This window comes from Muntiacus reevesi, chromosome 9 (assembly GCF_963930625.1).
Source record: "Muntiacus reevesi chromosome 9, mMunRee1.1, whole genome shotgun sequence".
NCBI classification, from domain to species: Eukaryota; Metazoa; Chordata; class Mammalia; order Artiodactyla; family Cervidae; genus Muntiacus; species Muntiacus reevesi.
This window is the reverse complement of record NC_089257.1, coordinates 51853323-51873866: the sequence shown is the minus strand read 5'-3', so window position 1 is coordinate 51873866 and position 20544 is coordinate 51853323. Positions and strand designations below refer to the sequence as shown.

General features: G+C 37.9%; 1 protein-coding gene across 3 annotated transcripts in view; it reads right to left on the bottom strand.

Moving 5' to 3' along the window:
• The window catches only part of MICAL2 (microtubule associated monooxygenase, calponin and LIM domain containing 2), a 234378-nt gene that overhangs the window by 35741 nt on the left and 178093 nt on the right, over window positions 1-20544 (bottom strand). For all 3 annotated transcript variants that reach the window (XM_065943806.1, XM_065943807.1, XM_065943808.1), the window contains one exon: window positions 900-1015. In XM_065943806.1, the coding sequence (XP_065799878.1) occupies window positions 900-1015 (116 nt within the window). The remainder of the gene's footprint in view (window positions 1-899; window positions 1016-20544) is intronic.

The following is a 20544-nucleotide window of genomic DNA, read 5'->3' as shown; positions in this document are numbered from 1 at the left end:
GTGCCTTGGGGAGCTGGAATCCCTGAGTGACTTGAGATGACGCCAAAGCTCCTAGTGCCAGATATGGAAAAGTTGAGTTAAGTAAATAAATTTGGTTCTCTCTCTTTCTCCTCAGATCCTCACTGCTCCAAAGAGTAAACACTGCCACAGCACTGAACTGCTTGTCTGTCCGCCCAGGAGGCACATGCGGTCCAGCCATTCAGCCCTTCCAGCCCCAGTGCGCAAAGGAGACAATAGAGGGCTTTGGTCATGGGATGCACGTCTCCACATATGTGACATACAGATGCATTTAAAGACATACAGCAACATTTGTGGTTTTAAATCCATGGGTACAGGAGTTGTTTAAAGGGTGTTCCGTAAACTAATGTTCATTAAGCAAAGAGAAGAACGGCTGTCCCACTGCCGGCACTCAGCTAGTCAGTGGGGATCCTCGAAGTCTAGATGCAACTGCATGGTTCATTTCGCATTTCTGATTAGAATAAACTTAACATTTTCCATGCAATCTGCCTCTAGTGCTTCTTAAATGAAGCTGTGCTTCCCCCAGGGAAATATGCATCTGCTTGCTGTAATTTTTTTCGATGGTTTGCTTGTTGGATCACATATTAAACCTACTTTAAGAGCTGCAGTCACCAAATGGTTTCAAGTAAATATGTCTGTTTTTTTCTGCCTTCCCATTTTGACATTTCTGAGAAAGGCAAGCTTCTAAAAGTTTTATGTATATATATATAAAGATAATCCTTAGGGTGTTCAGGTAAAAAAGAGTGGTTGCTGTCAGATGCAATGAAACATGATCTTCCTAATGAAACTGCTGCAGCTGGAGCCCACATTGGGTCTGAAATTTGGATGGTAAAATGGCCCCCACAAGCCAAGGCCCCTGTTGGTTTGCCAAGTGTTGTTACCTTTGACCTTGAGGAAGGCTGGGGATGGAATTCCTCATCTGCGGAGGAGGTGGTGGAGGAAGAGGTGGAAGAGACAGTCCCTGTCTCCTGTGCTCTGGTGGGGACGTGCGTGAGACCTGAAATGGGAACAGAACTCACTTGAAACTCCTAGCTTCTTCTCCTGCTTCATGACCCAGAGCCGCCTCTCCCTCCTCCCTGCCACCCCCGTTCTCTTCCTCCCCACCCTCCCTTCCCTGCACCTGCCGTGAGCATGAAGCCGCAGCACCTAAGCGCAACTGAAAATTTGGCCCTCCACGTTAATTACATTTCTGGGTCCCTGCCAAGAGCTTTGCAGCTCTCTTTTCATGTGAAAAAAAAAAAGAAAGGTATTATGCAGAAATCAATTAATTCCTTAAACACCATTTATATGGTGTGTTGCTTAGAATGCATTCAGAGATGAAATCTATTATTAAAATGCGTGTCTGAAGTTAGCTGAGTTACCTAAATGCTTGTGTAAGGTTCGTTCTGCAGAGTAATTGAATGCAAAAAAGTCGGAGCCAGCTCTTAAACAAATCGCCCTTCTGCGGCTCACAGCATCTGGCACCCATTTTTACTACATGACATCTGCTCAGTGTAAAAGGGCTGGCGTCAGAATGTCTGGTCATAGAAAAAAAATCCCAAATGTAATCAGAAGCAAAAGGACTCTAAGCCTAAGGTTTTATCACATAGTCTCATGCAACATAAATATTTCATTAATTATGGCTAAACAAATGCCACTTTTATTTTCCCAACTTGCAGATATTATCACATCATCGAAGTGATGATTCAAATGCCAGAAAAGGCAGTTTAAGATAGGGAGGACTCAACAATTCCAGGCCCATGGGAGAGCTGGAGTCGAGGGGACATGCCAACTCCTCAACAAGAGGTAGATGTTTGAGGCAGGAAGTTCCCATCTCTTTGTGACTTGTCTAGGGACCGACCATGTGTATAAAGACTTCCAGGTGCCACAGGAGACTTGTATTCTGCTCAGCAAGAGCATCTGCCTGCACACGTCAACCTGAAGTACAGTCAATGATTAATATCTGGATTAACTCACCCTAAACACTGGCTATCAGAACCAGCTAGGACTCTGTGATAGAAAACTTACTCATCTTTACTCTGCCATGGCAGGTTCTATCTAAAGAGAAATGTGTGCTGGGTACAGAGGGAGGAAAGGCAATTTCAAGCTGACTAACATTCTCTCCAGTCTGCCTTTTCTTCCCTGTAATTTTCAACTATTCACCCCAGTGGGAGAGGCCAAGTTTTAAAAAATAAGGGTAATTTTAACATCCAGGAACACATTTACATATGCTGTTATTCAAAGCAAAATAATGCAAAACATCTATATAATAATACAGCCTCTCTGAGGAGGGAGTTAACTGTTTTTCACTTTAATTTGCCAGATGGGAAAGCTCAGGTGAAGATAGAATCAGGAGCAGCATAATAATGGTGGAGGTATTGTTGGTAGGGATCTGAGATTGTGTCCCAGCTCGAGCCACTAAATTACTGCTGAATATTTTAAGCACTGAATATTCCCTTCTGTAAGCTTGAGGAACTAACTTCACCTCTTGAGTTTCTGGGGATCGTGATTTCTAACTTGCAGAACTGCTGTGGAAGAAGACAGATCAATATAAAGAGTCTAACACAGTACCTGGTTAATTGGATGTATGCGTGCATGCTCAGTCATGTCCAACTCTTTGTGACCCCATGGACTATAGCCCTCCATGCTTCTCTGTCCATGGGATTGTCCAGGCAAGGATATTGGAGGGGGTTGCCATTTTCTCCTCCAGGCAATTTTCCTGACCCAGGGATCAAACCTGCATCTCCTGCATTGGCAGATGATTCTTAACCACTGAGCCACTTGGGGATCCTGCCTGGTTCATTGCAAGTGCTTAAATAAATGTTTTCATCGCCATCAGCTGCCTCACCCAGATAATGAAGCAGCAGCTACTGCTACATCATCATCATTGATCCCAATGAACACTACTGCAATATTAGTGTTGTGCTAAGTCACTTCAGTCATGTCTCTTTGTGACCCTATGGAATAGCCTGCCAGGCTCCTCTATCTATGGGATTCTCCAGGCAAGAATACTGGAGTGGGTAGCCATGCCCTCCTCCAGGAGACTCTCCCAACCCAGGGATCAAACCCACGCCTGTTACGTCTTCTGCATCGGCAGGTGGGTTATTTACCACGTGTGCCAACTATAAAACTGCCTGATTAATCTTTATTTTGTGGAGGAAGTATAGTGTCTAAATTTAAGACCTTTTCTAATTCTCAAAAATAAATATTTCTATTGAATTTTACTTTGAAATTGAGAAGAAAATGTTTCTAAATATGAAGCACTTCTTAAACTTCTGGCAAAGTTATATAAAGTTAAATAGTTACCCCTGAATATCTTCCCCTGTACTCTATTCCATCATAGAACCATTCATTCTAGTTTAGTTTTCACTTGCAAGCTTATAAAGCTTGGCAGCATTTTTCTACTCTGGCTACAATGGAGTGACTGATTCTGGAATTGATCTCCCACCACAAAGCACTAGAAGTCAGGACAAAATATATGAAGCAGCTGCTTTGCTTCCAGACTTTGGACAAGAGGCAGTGCAGAACAGTGATAAAGGCGGGAACACAGCAAATGAGGTAAGCCCCACAGAACACAGGGCAGGTAGGAAGAACCTAAACAGAACACAGTAGATTCTTTGAGTGGAGAAGATGGAGGTCAGTGTTTGCGTGGACTGAGACAATTGGAATATGTGGGGAAGAGTACTTGAGAGGAAGGAACTTTGCAGAAAAAGGACTTCAGAAAAAAGCACAGACATCAACTTCAGTCTATCACAGATGCACAGAGAGAAACTGCACAAGGTTGGGCCGATAACTGTTGCAAAGTTCTAGTGTAAATAATCTCTACAGCTTTCACAAGACTGGGAAAGCTACAAGTTTTACCCAACTAGGGTAGAGCAAACATTGAGGGCATTAGAGTGGAGACCACAGAAGAGTCACACTTGAGTAATAGGGATAAATTAGTTCTAGAATAAAGGTAATTACAGACATAACTGAATAAGTTTAAAAACCAGCCTTGAAAGAAACAAATTGATCTTCAAGTTACTTTACTGCCTGCCAAACATTCTTTAATGCCTATATAACAATCTTTAAATAAAGGAACAAAATCGAGACACTCAAAAATGTAATATTTACAAAATTATTTTGTTGTTTAGTTGCTCAGTCATATCTGACCCTTTGCAGCTCCACAAATCTAGCAGTCAGTAAACAGTTACTCAGTTCAGTTCAGTCACTCAGTCGTGTCCGACTCTTTGTGACCCCATGGACTGCAGCACGCCAGGCTTTCAGTCCATCACCAACTCCCAGAGTTTACTCAAACTCATTTCCACTGAGTCAGTGATGCCATCCAACCATCCCATCCTCTGTCGTCCTCTTCTCCTCCTGCCTTCTATCTTTCCCAGCATCAGGGTCTTTTCCAATGAGTCGGTTCTTCGCATCAGGTGGCCAAAATGGAGTTTCAGCTTCAGCATCAGTCCTTCCAATGAATATTCAAGACTGATTTCCTTTAGGACTGACTGGTTGGATATCCTTGCAGTCCAAGGGACTCTCAAGAGTCTCCTCCAGCACCACAGTTCAAAAGCATTAATTCTTCAGTGCTCAGATTTCTTTATAGTCCAACTCTCACATCCATACATGACTATTGGAAAAACCATAGCTTTGACTAGACAGACCTTTGTTGGCAAAGTAATGTCTCTGCTTTTTAATATACTCTCTAGGTTGGTCATAGCTTTTCTTCCAAGGAGCAAGCGTCTTTTAATTTCATTGATGCAGTCATCATCTGCAGTGATTTTGGAGCCCCCTAAAATAAAGTCTCTCATTGTTCCCATTGTTTCCCCATCTATTTGCATGAAGTGATGGGACCAGATGCCATGCTCTTAGCTTTCTGAATGCTGAGTTTAAGCCAACTTTTTCACTCTCCTCTTTCACTTTCATCAAGAGGCTCTTTAGTTCTTCTTCACTTTCTGCCATAATGGTGGTGTCATCTGCATATCTGAGATTATTGATATTTCTGCCGGCAAGCTTGATTCCAGCTTGTGCTTCATCCAACCCAGCATTTCTCATGATGCATTCTGCATATAAGTTAAATAAGCAGGGTGACAATATACAGCCTTGATGTACTCCTTTCCCAATTTGGAACCATCTGTTGTTCCATGTCCAGTTCTAACTGTTGTTTTCTGACCTGCACAGAGATTTCTCAGGAGGCAGGTCAGGTGGTTTGGTATTTCCATTTCTTGAAGAATTTTCCACAGTTTGTTGTGATCCACACAAAGGCTTTGGCATAGTCAATAAAGCAGAAGTAGATGTTTTTCTGGAACTCTCTTGCTTTTTCAATGATCCAATGGATGTTGGCAATTTCATTTGGTTCCTCTGCCTTTTCTAAATCCAGCTTGAACATCTGGAAGTTCATGGTTCATGTATTGTTGAAGCTTAGCTTGGAGAATTTTGAGCATTACTTAGCTAGTATGTGAGATGAGTGCAATCGTGTGGTAGTTTGAACATTCTTTGGTATTGCCTTTCTTTGGGACTGGAATGAAAACTGACCTTTTCCAGTCCTGTGGCCACTGCTGAGTTTTCCAAATTTGCTGGCATACTGAGTGCAGCACTTTCACAGCATCTTCTTTTAGGATTTGAAATAGCTCAACTGGAATTCCATCACCTCCACTAGCTTTGTTTGTAGTGATGCTTCCTAAGTTCTACTTGACTTCACATTCCAGGATGTCTGGCTCTAGGTGAGTGATCACACCACTGTGATTATCTGGGTCATGAAGATCTTTTTTGTATAGTTCTTCTGTGTATTCTTGCCACCTCTTCTCAATATCTTCCACTTCTGTTAGGTCCATACCATTTCTGTCTTCTATTATGCCCATCTTTGCATGAAATGTTCCCTTGGTATCTCTAATTTTCTTGAAGACATCTCTAGTCTTTTTCATTCTATTGTTTTCCTCTCTATTTCTTTCCAGTTGTGGATGTGAATGGTGGAGGTGAAAGATGGAAGTAAAGTCTGATGCTGTAATGAGCAATATTGCATAGGAACCTGGACTGTTAGGTCCATGAATCAAGGCAAATTAGAAGTGGATCAACATTTTAGGAATCAGCAAACTAAAATGGACTGGAATGGGTGAATTTAACTCAGACGACCATTATATCTACTACTGTGGGCAAGAATCACTTAGAAGAAATGGAGTAGCCATTGTAGTCAACAAGAGTCCAATATGCAGTACTTGGATGCAATCTCAAAAATGACAGAATGATCTCTGTTCATTTCCAAGGCAAACCATTCAATATCACAGTAATCCAAGTCTATGCTCTGACAAGTAATGCTGAAGAAGTTGAAGTTGAATGGTTCTATGAAGACTTACAAGTTCTTCTAGAACTAACACCCAAGAAAGATGTCCTTTTCATTATAGGGGACTGGAATGCAAAAGCAGTAAGTCAAGAAACACCTGGAGTAACGGGCAAATTTGGCCTTGGAGTACGGAATGAAGCAGGGCAAAAGCTAACAGAGTTTTGCCAAGAGAACATACTTGTCACAGCAAACACCCTCTTCCAGAGAAGACTCTACACATGGACATCACCAGATGGTCAATACTGAAATCAAGTTGATTATATTTTTTGTAGCCAAAGATGGAGACGCTCTATACAGTCAGCAAAAACAAGACCGGGAGCTGACTGAGGCTCAGATCATGAACTTCTTATTGCCAAATTCAGACTTAAATTGAAGAAAGTAGGAAAAACCACTAGACCATTCAGGTATGACCTAAATCAAATCCCTTACGATTATACAGTAGAAGTGAGAAATAGATACAAGGGATTAGATCTGATAGACAGAGTGCCTGAAGAACTATAGACAGTGGTTCAAGACATTGTATAGGAGGCAGGGATCAAGACTATTCCCAAGAAAAAGAAATGCAAAAAGGCAAAATGGTTGTCTGAGGAGGCCTAACAAATAGCTGTGAAAAGAAGAGAAATGAAAGGCAAAGGAGATAAGGAAAGATATACCCATTTGAATGCAGAGTTCCAAAGAATAGCAAGGAGAGATAAGAAAGTGATCAGTGCAAAGAATAGAATGGGAAAGACTTGAAATCTCTTCAAGAAAATTAGAAACAGTTACTAGGTACATGGAAACAGTTTCTAGATATTAGAAAATTAGAAACAGTTACTAGATAGGAAAGTGAGTCTGATAATCAAGAGAAAAATCAATCAATAAAATAAGACTCAGAAATGATGAAAATGTGAGTTAGTGAAAGTCACTCAGTTGTGTCTGACTCTGCAATCCCAAGGAGTCTGCCAAGCTCCTCTGTCCTTGAAATCCTCCAGGCAGGAATACTGGAGTGGGTAGCCTTTCCCTTCTCCAGGGGATCTTCCCAACCCAGAGACTGAACCCAGGTCTCCCACATTTCAGGCAGATTCTTTACCGTTTGAGTCACCAGCAAAGCCCATGAAACTAGACAAAGATTTTAAAAAGTTATTTTAATGTGCTCAAAAATTTAAAAAGAAAAAAAAAACTTAAAGCATGAACAGAATGAGGACAGAAATGAAAATTATTTTTAAAAGAATCAAATGGACCCTATGAAAATTATAAAATCTGAAGTGAAATGTTTACCAGATCAGTTTAACAGCAGACTAAATACTGCCAGCAGACTAAGTACTGCAGAAGAAAATATTCAGTGAAATTAAATAATAGCAAAAAAATTAAAAAACTCCAAATTGAAGCACAGAGAAAAAGACCCTGGAAAAAAATGAATAGACCTCAGTGATGTGTGATGCAAAATCAAATGGTCTAAAATACATGTGATTGGAGAACCAGGAGACAGGGGGAGAATGGCAGGAACAGAAAATGTAGTTGACATAATATTGCTGAAAATCACACAAATTTAATGAAAATTGTAAATCCATAGCTTCAACAAGCTCAAAAAACCACAAGCAGGGTAAACATAAAGGAAATCATAGCAAGCCTCATGATAATAAAATTGCCAAAGACCAGAGATATAGACAAAATCTTAAAAGCAAAGACTGAGAAAAATAATACATTTCCTACAGGGAACGAACATAAGAATATCCATGGACATCTTGTCAGAACTGACCTAAGCCAAAAGACAACAGAGCATCATTAAAACACTTAAAGAACAAAATCATCTTTCAATTTATGATTCTATGTCTAGTGAAACAACACATTCAACTTAAAGCAAGAATAAAGGTGACCTTTTTTTAAGGAAAAAACAAGTTAGAATAATTTGCTGTTAGCAGGCATGGACACAAAAAAATTTTAGAAAGCTCTGTAGCAGAAGGAATATACCACATGGAATGAAGAACTTCAGAATGGTAAATATAAAATAACTTTTCTTTGTGGCTTTTAATTTCTTTAAAAGACAATTGACTATTTAATGTAAGTTAGAGTGAAATAATAAGAAATACATCCATTGATAATCCTCAACTTACAATGGGGTTACACCCTGACAAACTCATCCTAAGTTGAAAATACTGTTAAGTTGAAAATTCATTCCAACCATCTCATGTACTAAATGTCATAGCTTAGCTTAGCCTACCCATAATGAGCTCAGAACACTTACATTGCCTAGTTGGGAAAAAATAATCTAATACAAAGCCTGTTTTATAACAATGTGTAGAAAATCTCATATAGTTTATTGAATACTATGCTGAAGTGAGAAACCAAATGGTTGAGTGCAGATGAGTGTAACAGTATCAGTTATTTACCCTTGTAATCTCCTGGCTGATTGGGAGCTATGGCTCTCTATAGAATATGTCAGCATGTATCTCTAGGCTGGGAAAAGATCAAAATTCAAAATCAAAGAATGGCTTCTACTGAATGCCTACTGCTTTTGCACCACAATAAAGTAAAAAAATAAAATAAAATTGTAAATTGAACCGTTATAAATCAAGGACCTTCTGTATTGGTCTCTGTTCCAATTTCTGCTAATATTTGATCTTTGACCTCAATTCCTGACACAGGGCTCCTAAAACCCTTGGAATTTCCTAGGTGATAGGAGTATCTTTTGTTCTAATGAGGTGACTGTTGGTGGACTTGGGAATAGGAGCTGGTCAATAGATGATTAGAAGCTTGATCCAAGCCATGATCAGAAGCTTGGAACTTTTATCTCTAACACCCATCCTCTGAAGAGGCGAGAGGGGCTGGAAAATGAGCTAATAATCGATTATACCTATGTGATGAAGCCGCCATAAAAGTCCCTAAAGTACAGATTTTGGAGAGCTTCCAGATTGGTGAACACATCCATGTGCTGGGAGGTTGTTGTATCCCAGCTGCATGGGAACAGAAGCTCTTGTGCTTGGGATCCTTCCAGACTTCACCCTATGTATTTCTTCATCAGGCTGTTCATTTGTAACCTTTATCATATCCTTTATAATAAACTAATGAGCGTAAGTAAGTGTCTGTTGAGTTCTACACCGCATTAGCAAATTATTGAACCCAAGGGAAGGAAATGGAAGAACCTCTGCTTATATCTAGTTGGTCAGAAGTACACGTGACAAACGGTAAGGGTACAGAAGATTTGAGCAAACACTACTAACATATTTGATCTAACTGACTGATATAGAACCACCCCACAATAACTAGAGAATATTTTTTCAGAGCATATGCAACGTTTACTAAATTGGTAATATGCCAAACCATAAAGCAAGTATCAACAAATTCCAAAGGACTGAAGTCATACATAGTATATCTTCTGATGACAGTGAGGTTAAGCTAGAAACCAAGAAACCAAGCTATAAATAGAAAGTGAGATGGGGTGGGAGGTGGGAGGGAGGCTCAGGAAGGAGGGGACATTTGTGTGCCTATGGCTGATTCATGGTGCTGTATGGCAGAAACCAACATAACACAGTAAAGCAATCATCTTCCAATTAAAAATAAATAAATTAAAAAATACGTGTAAGTAGAAAAATCTTAAAATGTTTAGAACTTAAGCAATTATTTGTAACAACTTATAGGTCAAAGAAGAAATAAAATAAATTTGAATTGGCTGATGATAAAAATATAGTACAATAAAATGACTAGAATGTAGCTTTAAATGTACACATTATGTAAAAGAGAAAAGTTGAGAAATGATGTTCTAAGATCTATTAATACTTCAAGAAACTAGAAAAAGAGCCACTAAATGAACCTAAGGAAACTAAAAGGAAGAGAATACTCAAGATAAGAACAGATTACGAAAGACAATAAAAACAAAGCAGAAGTATTAACAAAGCAAAAATCTTCTTTAAAAAGATGAATAAAGTTGATAACCTCCATCAAGAATAATTAAGAAAAAAGAGAGAAAAAACACACCAATACTTAAGATAAAAAGTTCTACAGAATATTAAAGGGAGCTACTAACCAGAAACCATTTTGTGACAATAAACTTGAAAATTTAGATAAAACAGACAAACTTAGTGGAAAACACAGCTTACAAAACTGACATAAGAAGAAACAGAAAATCTGATTATTTATATATCTATCAGAAGGAACCCCCATATACTGTTGGTGGGAATATAAGTAGGTGCAGCCACAATAGAAAACATTATGGAGGTTCTTCAAAAAATTACAAGCAGATATGATCCAGCTATTTCAGCTCTGGATATTTATCCAAAGAGCACAAGATACTGATTTCAAAAGATATATATACCACATTATGTTCATCACAGCATTATTTTCAATAGCCAGTTATGAGAACAACCTAGGTGCCCATCAATGAATGAAAAGATAGATGTGGTATATGATAGAATCCGGCCTGCCTGCTAAGTTGCTTCAGTTGGGTCTGACTCTTTGCTATCCTATGGACTAGCCTGCCAGGCTCCTCTGTCCATGGGATTCTCCAGGCAAGAATACTGGAGTGGGTTGCCATGTCCTCCTCCAGGGGAGCTTCCTGACCCAGGGATCAAACCCCTTTCTCTTGCATTGAAGGTATATTCTTTACTGCTGAACCACCAGGGAAGCCAGTATGATAGAATCCATATAAAAGGATGACATCTTGCCATTTGTGACAGCATGGATGGACCTTGATGATTTTATGTGAAGTGAAACCAGTGAGATGGAGACAGATGAATGCATATGATATGGGGAATGGTATGAGGAATACAAAAATAAATTAATTGAACAAATCAAATCAAAGCACATAAAAAACATGTAAATACAGAGAACAGAATAATGATTACCAGAGGGAAGAGGGTAGGGAGAGGGAAAAATGAGTAAAGAAGGTCAACTGTATGGTAATGGATGGAAACTAAAACTTTGGTGGTGAGTATGCTGTAGTGCATATAGGGGTCAAAATAAACACATAAAACACAAAATGTTATAAATCAGTAATCTATAGCAAATAATATATTCAGTGGTGAAACATAAGCCTTCGATACTGGGTTAAAAAGACAATGATCTATTCTATTTAGCATTCCACTTCTACTTAGCATTTTTTAGGAGGTCCCAGGCAGTACAATAAAATTAAATAAAAGGTATACAAACTAGAAAGGAAGATGTCAAATTGTCTTTATTTTCAGACAACATGATCATCTATGTAGAAAATCTCACCAAAAAATCTACTAGAATAGTAAGAGAGTTTAGCAAGCACAACATAAAAAGTGAAGTGTGTTTCTATATATTAGCAGCTGAAACTCCAATACTTTGGTGACCTGATGCACAGAGCCAATTCATTAGAAAAGATCCTGATGCCAGGAGAGATTGAAGGCAAAAGGAGAAGTGGGTGGCAGAGGATGAGATGATTAGATAGCACCAACTCGATGGACATGAATTTGAGCAAACTCCAGGAGACAGTGGCGGACAGAGGGGCCTGGTGGGCTGCAATCCATGGGGTCACAGAGTCAGACATGACTTAGTGACTGAACAACAATAACTGAAAATAAAAATTAAGAAAGCCATTCCACTTATAACAGCAGCAACAACAAAATAAGAAACTCTCAAGGAACACTGCTGTTCAGTTCTTAAGGAATACATTTAACAAAACATGTGCAGGAATCACACCCTGAAACCTAAGAAAACTTAAATGTTGAGAGAGATTCCATTTCCATGGACTGAAAGACTCAGTAACAATCAATTTTTCCCAAATTATTTATAGATTAAAAACAATCTCAGTCAAAATTCCAGTAGACTTATTTGGTAGAAATTGGCAAGCTGAACTTTTTGGAAACACTGAAGACCCAGAATAGCAAAAATAATATTTAAGAACAAAACTGGAAGACTCCTACTATGTGTTTGCAAGACTTACTCTAAAACTATAGCAGTCAAGAGAATGTAAGGATAAACATATAAATTAATGAAATAGAGTAGAAAGGACAGCGGTAAACCCACACGTACATAGTCAACTGATTATCTATGAAGATGCCACAGTAACACAATGAGCAAAGCACAGTCTTTTTAATAAGTGGGGCTGTAACAGTTGGATAACCATGGTCAAAACTCTTTAACTTTTATTTATACTATACAAAATTAATTAGAATTGGATTATAGACTTTAGCTCCAAAGCTAAAAACTGTAAAATTTCTGAGAGAAAACATAGGAGAGAGCCTTAGTGACTCTGGATTTAGAAAGATTTCTTAACTCTAACTCAAACTATACAAAAATTAATTAATTTGTCTTCTTCAAATTAAAAGCTTCTATTTTTTTGGATGATGATGAAAATGAAAAGACAATTAGACTAGCTGGGAGAAAATATTTGCAAACACGTATCTGATGAAGGACTTATATCCAGAATTTTTAAGAACTCTGACTAAATAGAGGGTTATAGTGTGTTCTTGGATTGAAGACAATATTCTAAAGCTATCAAATGTCTCTAACTTAATGAGTTTAAAACTGTATCATTTATAACTGCACACACAAATATTGAATACTGGGCATATATATAATGAAAATTGTGCAAGATTACTACAACTATAAAACACTGACAGAAACTGCAGAAGTCTTCAGGAATGTATTATGTCCATGAATTTGAAGGCTTAATATTGCAAAGATGTTAATTCTCTCCAAATTTAACTCTGGAGCCAATGCAATACCAGTCATCTGCCCAGAAAATATTTTTATGGAAATTGATGAATTGCTTCTGTAAGTCATATGGAAATGCAAAAGGCCAAGAATATCAAACAATCTTGAAGAAGAACAAAGTGGAGAATTTACTTCAGACTATGAAGATTTATTATAAAACCACATAATGAAAACAGTGTGATTCAGGTGCAAGGACGGACAAACCAGTGGAAAAGAATAGAAGTTTCAAAAATGAACCTGCTTCTTTTATGACAAGTGTCACTACAATGAAGTGAGGGCAAAGGATGACCTTTTTAATAAATGCTGCTGAATCAATTAGATAGAAACATGGAAGAAAAATAAACCCTCAACCTACTTCTCAGAATATACCAAAATCTATGCTATGTTGGTCACAGATTTATTTATAAAAGATAAAATAATAAAGCTTCTCTAACAATGTTGGACAATAGAAATCCAAATTTAGCCATGTATGTCATTTAAAATTTCTTCGTAGCCACAATAAAAAGTGAACAAAAAAACAGATGAAATTAGTCTTAACCATATGTTAAGCTCAAATTTCAAAAATGTTATCATTTCAATGTATAATCAATATAATAATATTGAGATCTTTTACATTATTTAATTCATACTAAGACTTTAGGATCTGGTGCATATTTTACAATTACAGCACATCTTGATTTAGATAATACATTTTTAATGGTTAAAGTGAAATGTAGTCCTAGCAAAAGAAACAAGTTGAGTCGAATAGAAAGATATTTTATATTCCTTCAGTTGCAAAATTTAAATTCATTAGTATTCAATAAAATTCAAATTCAATTCCTCACTCACACTAGCTATATCTCAGTGTGAAAGAGTGAGTACCATACTAGATAGTCCAGTTCCAGAAGATAACATACAACAGTATCTTTGTGACCTCAGAATAGGGCAAGATTTCATAAACAGGAAGCAAAAATCAGCAATAAGGGAAAATACTGATAAACTTGACTTCATTAAAATACATGTCTTTGTTTATCAAAAACATCTTTAGAGAGTGAAAAAGTGAGTCAAAGAGTGGGAGGAGATATTTTATATATATATATAATATAAAAAATATTAAAATATATACATATCTGACAAAGGGTTTATATCCAGAGTTTACATAGATTACAAACTAATAAGGAAGGGACTGACTACACAAAGACAGTATGGACAAAAGACTTGAATAGAGACCTCATACAAGAAAGTATCTGTCAATACATAAGCTTGTGAAAAGTAGCACAACATCAAGTAAACGCCAATTAAAATCATAATGAGATACCACCCCACACCCATAAAAATAGTGACATCAACAAAGCAAAACTGAGGCTACAGAGTGTTGGCAAAGATATGGGTGAAGGGGAGTTCTCATTTCCTGCTGGAGGGTGTATACATTGGAGCAATCACTTCAGAAAACCATTTGACAGTATCTGCTAAAGCAAACCAATCATGCCTAACCCCAGGACCTAGCAATTCACTCCCAGGTACTAGTACATACTGACAATGATTCTCTTTCTTCGACCACACTCTAGCCAAGATCCCTTGAGCCCTCTCAACTATACCTCGACCTTGGCCTGTAGTAACTATACTCTCAACACAAATAGTTTAGCATACCCACTTCTTCCTGCATGGGAAAGTCTTAAACACTGACAGTTTCTAACAGCTCAGTCCCTCTTAAAGTCCTTGCCTGAGAAAACTCAAGACTGATGAATTTATTGTTCATTTTAGCCAACATCTGTCTATAGGCTCCTGACCATCTTTTCTTAGAGCTTTTTACTAAAAAATGGGCTTACAACTGTCAATCTTTCTCCTGTCCCTTTGAGAGGTATATGTATCTCCTACCACTGAGGAGGACCAGAAAGCCAGCCCTTTCAAATGCAATTATCAGGAAGGATAGAGCCTGTCTTCCAGTTTCTGGGGGAGGACAGAATCCTCACTTCGATCTCTGCCAGCTAACAGACCCAGCTGAGTAACAAGCATTTACTCTAAGGAAACCTATGGAATTTCTCTCTTCCCTGTCTCTACTGAGACCCCGCTTAGCCCTCTCCCGACTTCCTCTTTCTCCCTGTCACACACCCAGCCACCTCTGGCAAAATCAAAGCTGAGTTCAGTGTTTACTGAATTCTCTTCCCTGCTATAACATCAAATTACTAATTAAACTCTGTCCTTACCATTCTAACTAGTATCTGGCTTTATCTTTGACAATACCCAACAGAAACAATATGCAAGGGATGCCGAAAGCAGCTTTCTTCACATCTGGAAACGAGTTAAGTGCCCAGCATCAGAATGCACCAATAAACAGTGGCATATTCATACAAGAGTGTAAAATGTAGGGGTGGAAAAGTGGAAACCACTGCAATGCATATTGACATGGATCCCCACCTCCCCCTGCTATGCCCATAATGTTTAATGAAAGAAGCCAGGCCCCAAAGAGCACATACTTGTATTGGTTTTCCATTGTTGTGGGAGCAGTGAACACCAGTGTAGCAGTTTACAATAGCGCCCACTGGTTATCTCACAGCCCTGTAGGTCAGAAGTACAGGTCTGGCTCCACTGGGTCCTCTGCTCAGGGTCTCACAAGCTGCAGTTGAAGTATCCACTGGGGTGGGGTCTCCTCTGCAGTTAAGAGTTCTCTTCCAGTTCATTCAGGTTGTAGGCAGCGTCCAGTTCCTAGTGGTTGTAGGACACGGAGTCCGTTTCTTGCTAGTCGTCAGCTGGCTATAGTTCCTAGAGGTCTTTTGCTCGCAAGCCCTCTCACAACAATGACAGGTTATTCCTTTGAGGCCAGCAGGACCATGTCTTTCTCATGCTTCGAATTTCTGACTTCAGAAGGGCCCAGCCCCTTGTTAAGTTCTCACCCAGACAGAGTGAGTGAGTGAAGTGAGAGTCAAAATAGCTCAGTCGTGTCCAACTCTTTGCAACCCCATGGACTATACAGTCCATGGAATTCTCCAGGCCAGAATACTGGAGTGGGTAGCCTTTCCCTTCTCCAGGGGATCTTCCCAACCCAGGGATCAAACCCAGGTCTCCCACATTGCAGGTGGATTCTTTACCAGCTAAGCCACAAGGGAAGCCCAAGAATACTGGAGTGGGTAGCCTATCCCTTCTCCAGTGGATCTTCCCAGCCCAGGAATCAAACCAGGGTCTCCTGCATTGCAGATGGATTCTTTATCAACTGAGCCACGAGGGAAGCCCTGATTAAGTTAGGCCTACTCATCTCCCTTTTGATGAACTCAAACTCAGTTGGTCTGGAACTTGCAAAAACCCCATAAATTAAGCAGCAGAATGAGATCCATCATATCCACATCTCACCAAACTCAAGAGGATGAGATTATACAGGGCAAGTATGTGGGTGGCAGGCAGCATGGGGCCCTCTCAGAATTTTGTCTACCACAAGACTGAACAATGCAACTTTTATCAAGTCAAAAAACTGCAAAAGTAACCTAAGATGACAGAAGTCAGATGGTAAGCACTTTTGTTGGGTGGCACGTGTATTTGGGGAGACACATGACGAAGGGTTCTGAATGCTGGTAGCCTTCTTCATCTTGATCTCCAAGGTGACTACACAAATGTGCACTTTGGAAAAATTCATCAGTTCTGCACTTAATATTTGTGTTATGTATTTTATACTGCAATAAGTATTTTACACAAAAGTTTTAAAATAGGTTCTCAGGGTGCTTTGTTTAATTACATATAGGAACAATAATTGGCATTAAAATTGTGGGTATAAAACTGGCACTGGCATAAAGTGCTTGAAATTAGTCTATGCCCCAAAGTAACTTAAAGGCTGAGAGATTTATGTCTACATTAGTTTACTTGGCAAAATATGTTATAAAAATAAGAAAAATTAAATTTCAGTTGGCTCGTATTCAAGTGATCATAAATTTGAGGTTCTAAAAGTTTCTCACTTTCCATTTGAATACTGGTTCTCTCTCCACTTTATGGAAGTATGTAGCAGCAAGTTAAATGTAAACTGAGGTGTGTGTGTGTGTGTGTGCATGAGTGTGTTTGGTGGGCTGGGCAAGGGCAAGGAAATACAAGGAAACTAAATGGACCTAATTTGATAGAGTAGGTAAAATCTTTACATTCTTAGGATACTGACTTAAGAAGACCTCAGAAACACAAAGCTCTTTTTAAAAAGGAAAATTTATTGGAGTAGAGTTGCTTTACAATGTCGTATTAGTTTCCACTCTACAGCAACATGAATCAACTCTGCATACGCATATATCACCTCTGTTTGGATTTCCTTCCCGTTAAGGTCACCACAGAGCATTGAGTAGAGTTTCCTGTGCTACACAGTACGTTCTCATTAGCCATTCATTTTATTCATCGTGCGTGCATGCTTAGTCGGGTCTGACTCTGCCATCCCACTAGGTTCCTCAGTCCATGGGATTTTCCGGGCAAGAATATTGGAGTGGGCTGTCATTTCTTCCTCCTGGGCACCTTTCCAAACCAGGGATAGAATCCGTGTCTTCTTGGGTCTCTTGCATTGCAGACAGATTCCTTACTGCTTGAGCCATCAGGGAAGCCCCCCCTTTATACATCAGTGTATACGTAGTGTGTATAGGTCAATCCCAATCTCCCAATTCATCCCAGTACCCCATTCCCCCTATACATCAGTGTATACAGAGTGTGTATAGGTCAATCCCAACCTCCCAATTCATCCCAGTACCCCATTCCCTCCTTGTTGTCTGTACGTTTGTTCTCTATGTCTGTGTCTCTATTTCTGCTTTGCAAATAAGTTCATTTGTACCATTTTTCTAGATTCCACATATATATATGTTAATATATGATATCTATTTTTCTCTTTCTGACTTACTTCACTCTTTATGACAGCTTCTAGGTCAATAAAGACTGTCTTGATGACCACACCTCTGCAAATGGCACAATTTCATTTCTTTTTATGGCTGAGTAATATTGCATTAAATATGTGCCATGTCTTCTTTATCCATTGACCTGTTGATGGACATACAGGTTACTTCCATGCCCTGGCTATTGAACTAGCAATTGGTACAGGTATTATTTTCAGAACTGGTCAGTCTTAGCCTAACCCTGTTCTTTGTATTCCCCTTCTCTTCTAAGGTAAGGAATTCACATTATTTCTTTAAGGAATATAAATTAATGAAACTCTCTGTGATAAATAAGTCAGGAAAACACATTTATCCCAAATTCAAAAAAATATTTATTTATTATCTATTGTTGACTGCATCAGGTCTAAATTGTGGCTCAGGAGCTCAGTAATTGTGACTTAATTGCCCTGCAGCATGTGGGACCTTAGTTCCCCGCTATGTACCCTGTATTAGAAGGTGGATTCTTAACCACTGGACTACCAGGGAATTCCCTACTCCACCTCATTCTAAACAGCACATAAAGAAGTCACATAAATGTGATATAAGTAAAGTAAAGGCTATTCTTACTGTGAATATGGTGTAAACCTTAAATAAAATATTAGCAAACAGAATAGAAAAATATATTAAATAATAAGATATCATAACCAAATGGTCATATTTCAGCAATACAAAGATGGCTCAATATCAGTGAATCTATTACATAACTCATGATATTAATTAAACTATGGAGAAAAAAATTATGCAATATCTCAAAATGTGCTGACATTTAATAAATCCAACATCCATTCATGATTTAAGATACTTTAAAAAATAGGACTAGATGGCTATTTTCTCAATATGAATAAATATATCTGTGTCAACCCAGAAGCCAGCACCATGCTTAAATGGGAAAACATTTAATGAGATGAATTCTCATTAAAGTTAAGAATAAGGAAACCATATCACTACCTTAATACTGTTCTGGAGATTGTGGAAACCAAAGAAATGAGGAAACAACATAAGTTAGTAGTACATAATATAAAAGAGGCAAAATTATCATCTGTAGAGTTATAATTGTATATTTGGGTAGGACCCAGAAGAAGTCATTAAAAAACATTTTTAAGCAAAGAGAATTCAGTAAAAATGGATGGCTGGAAAATTACTATATAGAAATCAATAACTTTCATATACTCACTAGTAGGAAGATAAAATGGAAACTATCTTATTTATAATAGCAACAAAAATGAACATATCTAGTAATAAACAACAATAAATATGTAAGATCTATATGATGTAAAGTTTAGAATATTCCAGAGGGTCATAAAAAAAGATATGAGCAAATGGAAAGACAATTCATATTATAAGGTTGTAACTAGATTCCGAGTTAGTTTGTAAACTTAATTCCATAAAAGTACTCTTCAGGATTTTTTGGGTACATAGACCAGCTAACGCTAAGTCCATATAGAATATCAAACAAGCAAGGAGAGCCAGGAAAGTTTTGAACAAGAAGATCAGTAACAGAATTCTCTTCCTACCAGATGGCAAAATATAGAAAATTTAAAATATATAAATATATTAAATATATAAAGGAAAATAATTAAAACAATGTGGTACTGATATATAACAGACAACTCAAGAGAAGGTAATAGATGGTGTGGAAATCAGTCCAAGTACAGGAATCTGATATATGATAAAGATGTTATCTCACATAAGAGAGGAAAAGATGAGTTATTCGTTAAACTATGTAAGGGTAACCAAAGAGACATATTAAAAAAAGAAGGTTGGATTCATAGCTCGCATTTATACTAGGGTAATTTCTTCATGTGAACATATAAATGTAAAAAACTTAAACAAGACTAAAAAAAACTAAGAAGATTCTTCTATAAACTTAGAAAAAAATTCTTTCTGAATCATTATAAACATAAAGTTCAAAAGTGATAAAATGGAAAATTGCTACAACCACTATATAAAATTAAAACTTCATGTGACAAAAATCACCATAAACAAAGTTAAACACAAACAAGAAGCTAGATAAAGCATTTGTAATTTATATCACAGGAAAAAAGCTAAATGTCCCTTTTCATAAAGCTGCTACATAATATCAAGAAAAATACCAACAACCCAACAGAAAAAAAGGTAAAGAAACAACAATTCACAGGAAAGGAAACACAAATGATTCTTTATTACATAAAAAGACGCTCTATCTATTGTCAGTCAGGTTAGTAAAGATTTTTTTTAAAGTTGGGTAACACACTGGTTAGTGCAAGTGCAGAAATAGCACTCTCATTCTCTGTCCCTGGAAGGGTGGACCAGCCCCATTTTGATGGAGGACAATTTGTCGATATCTATCAAAATTCTCAATTCACACGTGCTTTGTTCTAGCATTTCCATTCCTAGAAATTTGTCCTACAGGTAAACTTGCACATCTGTCAAATGGCCCAAGTTCTTCGTTATCGTAGCACTGTTTCCAATGGCAAAAGATTTGAAATGCTTAAACTTTCCACCACAGGGAACTGGCTACATCAATTATGGTCTTGAACACATCAACACAATGGAATATCATGCAACCATAAAATGAAGGAGAAAGTTCTTTATGTACCAGTAAAGACTGACCTCCAAAATAAAATTAAAAGTTCAAAAACAGTGTGCATAATACAGTAGCATGCTATTAATTCTGGAAAAAGAAAGAATATGATATGTAAATTTGCTCTTTATTCATAA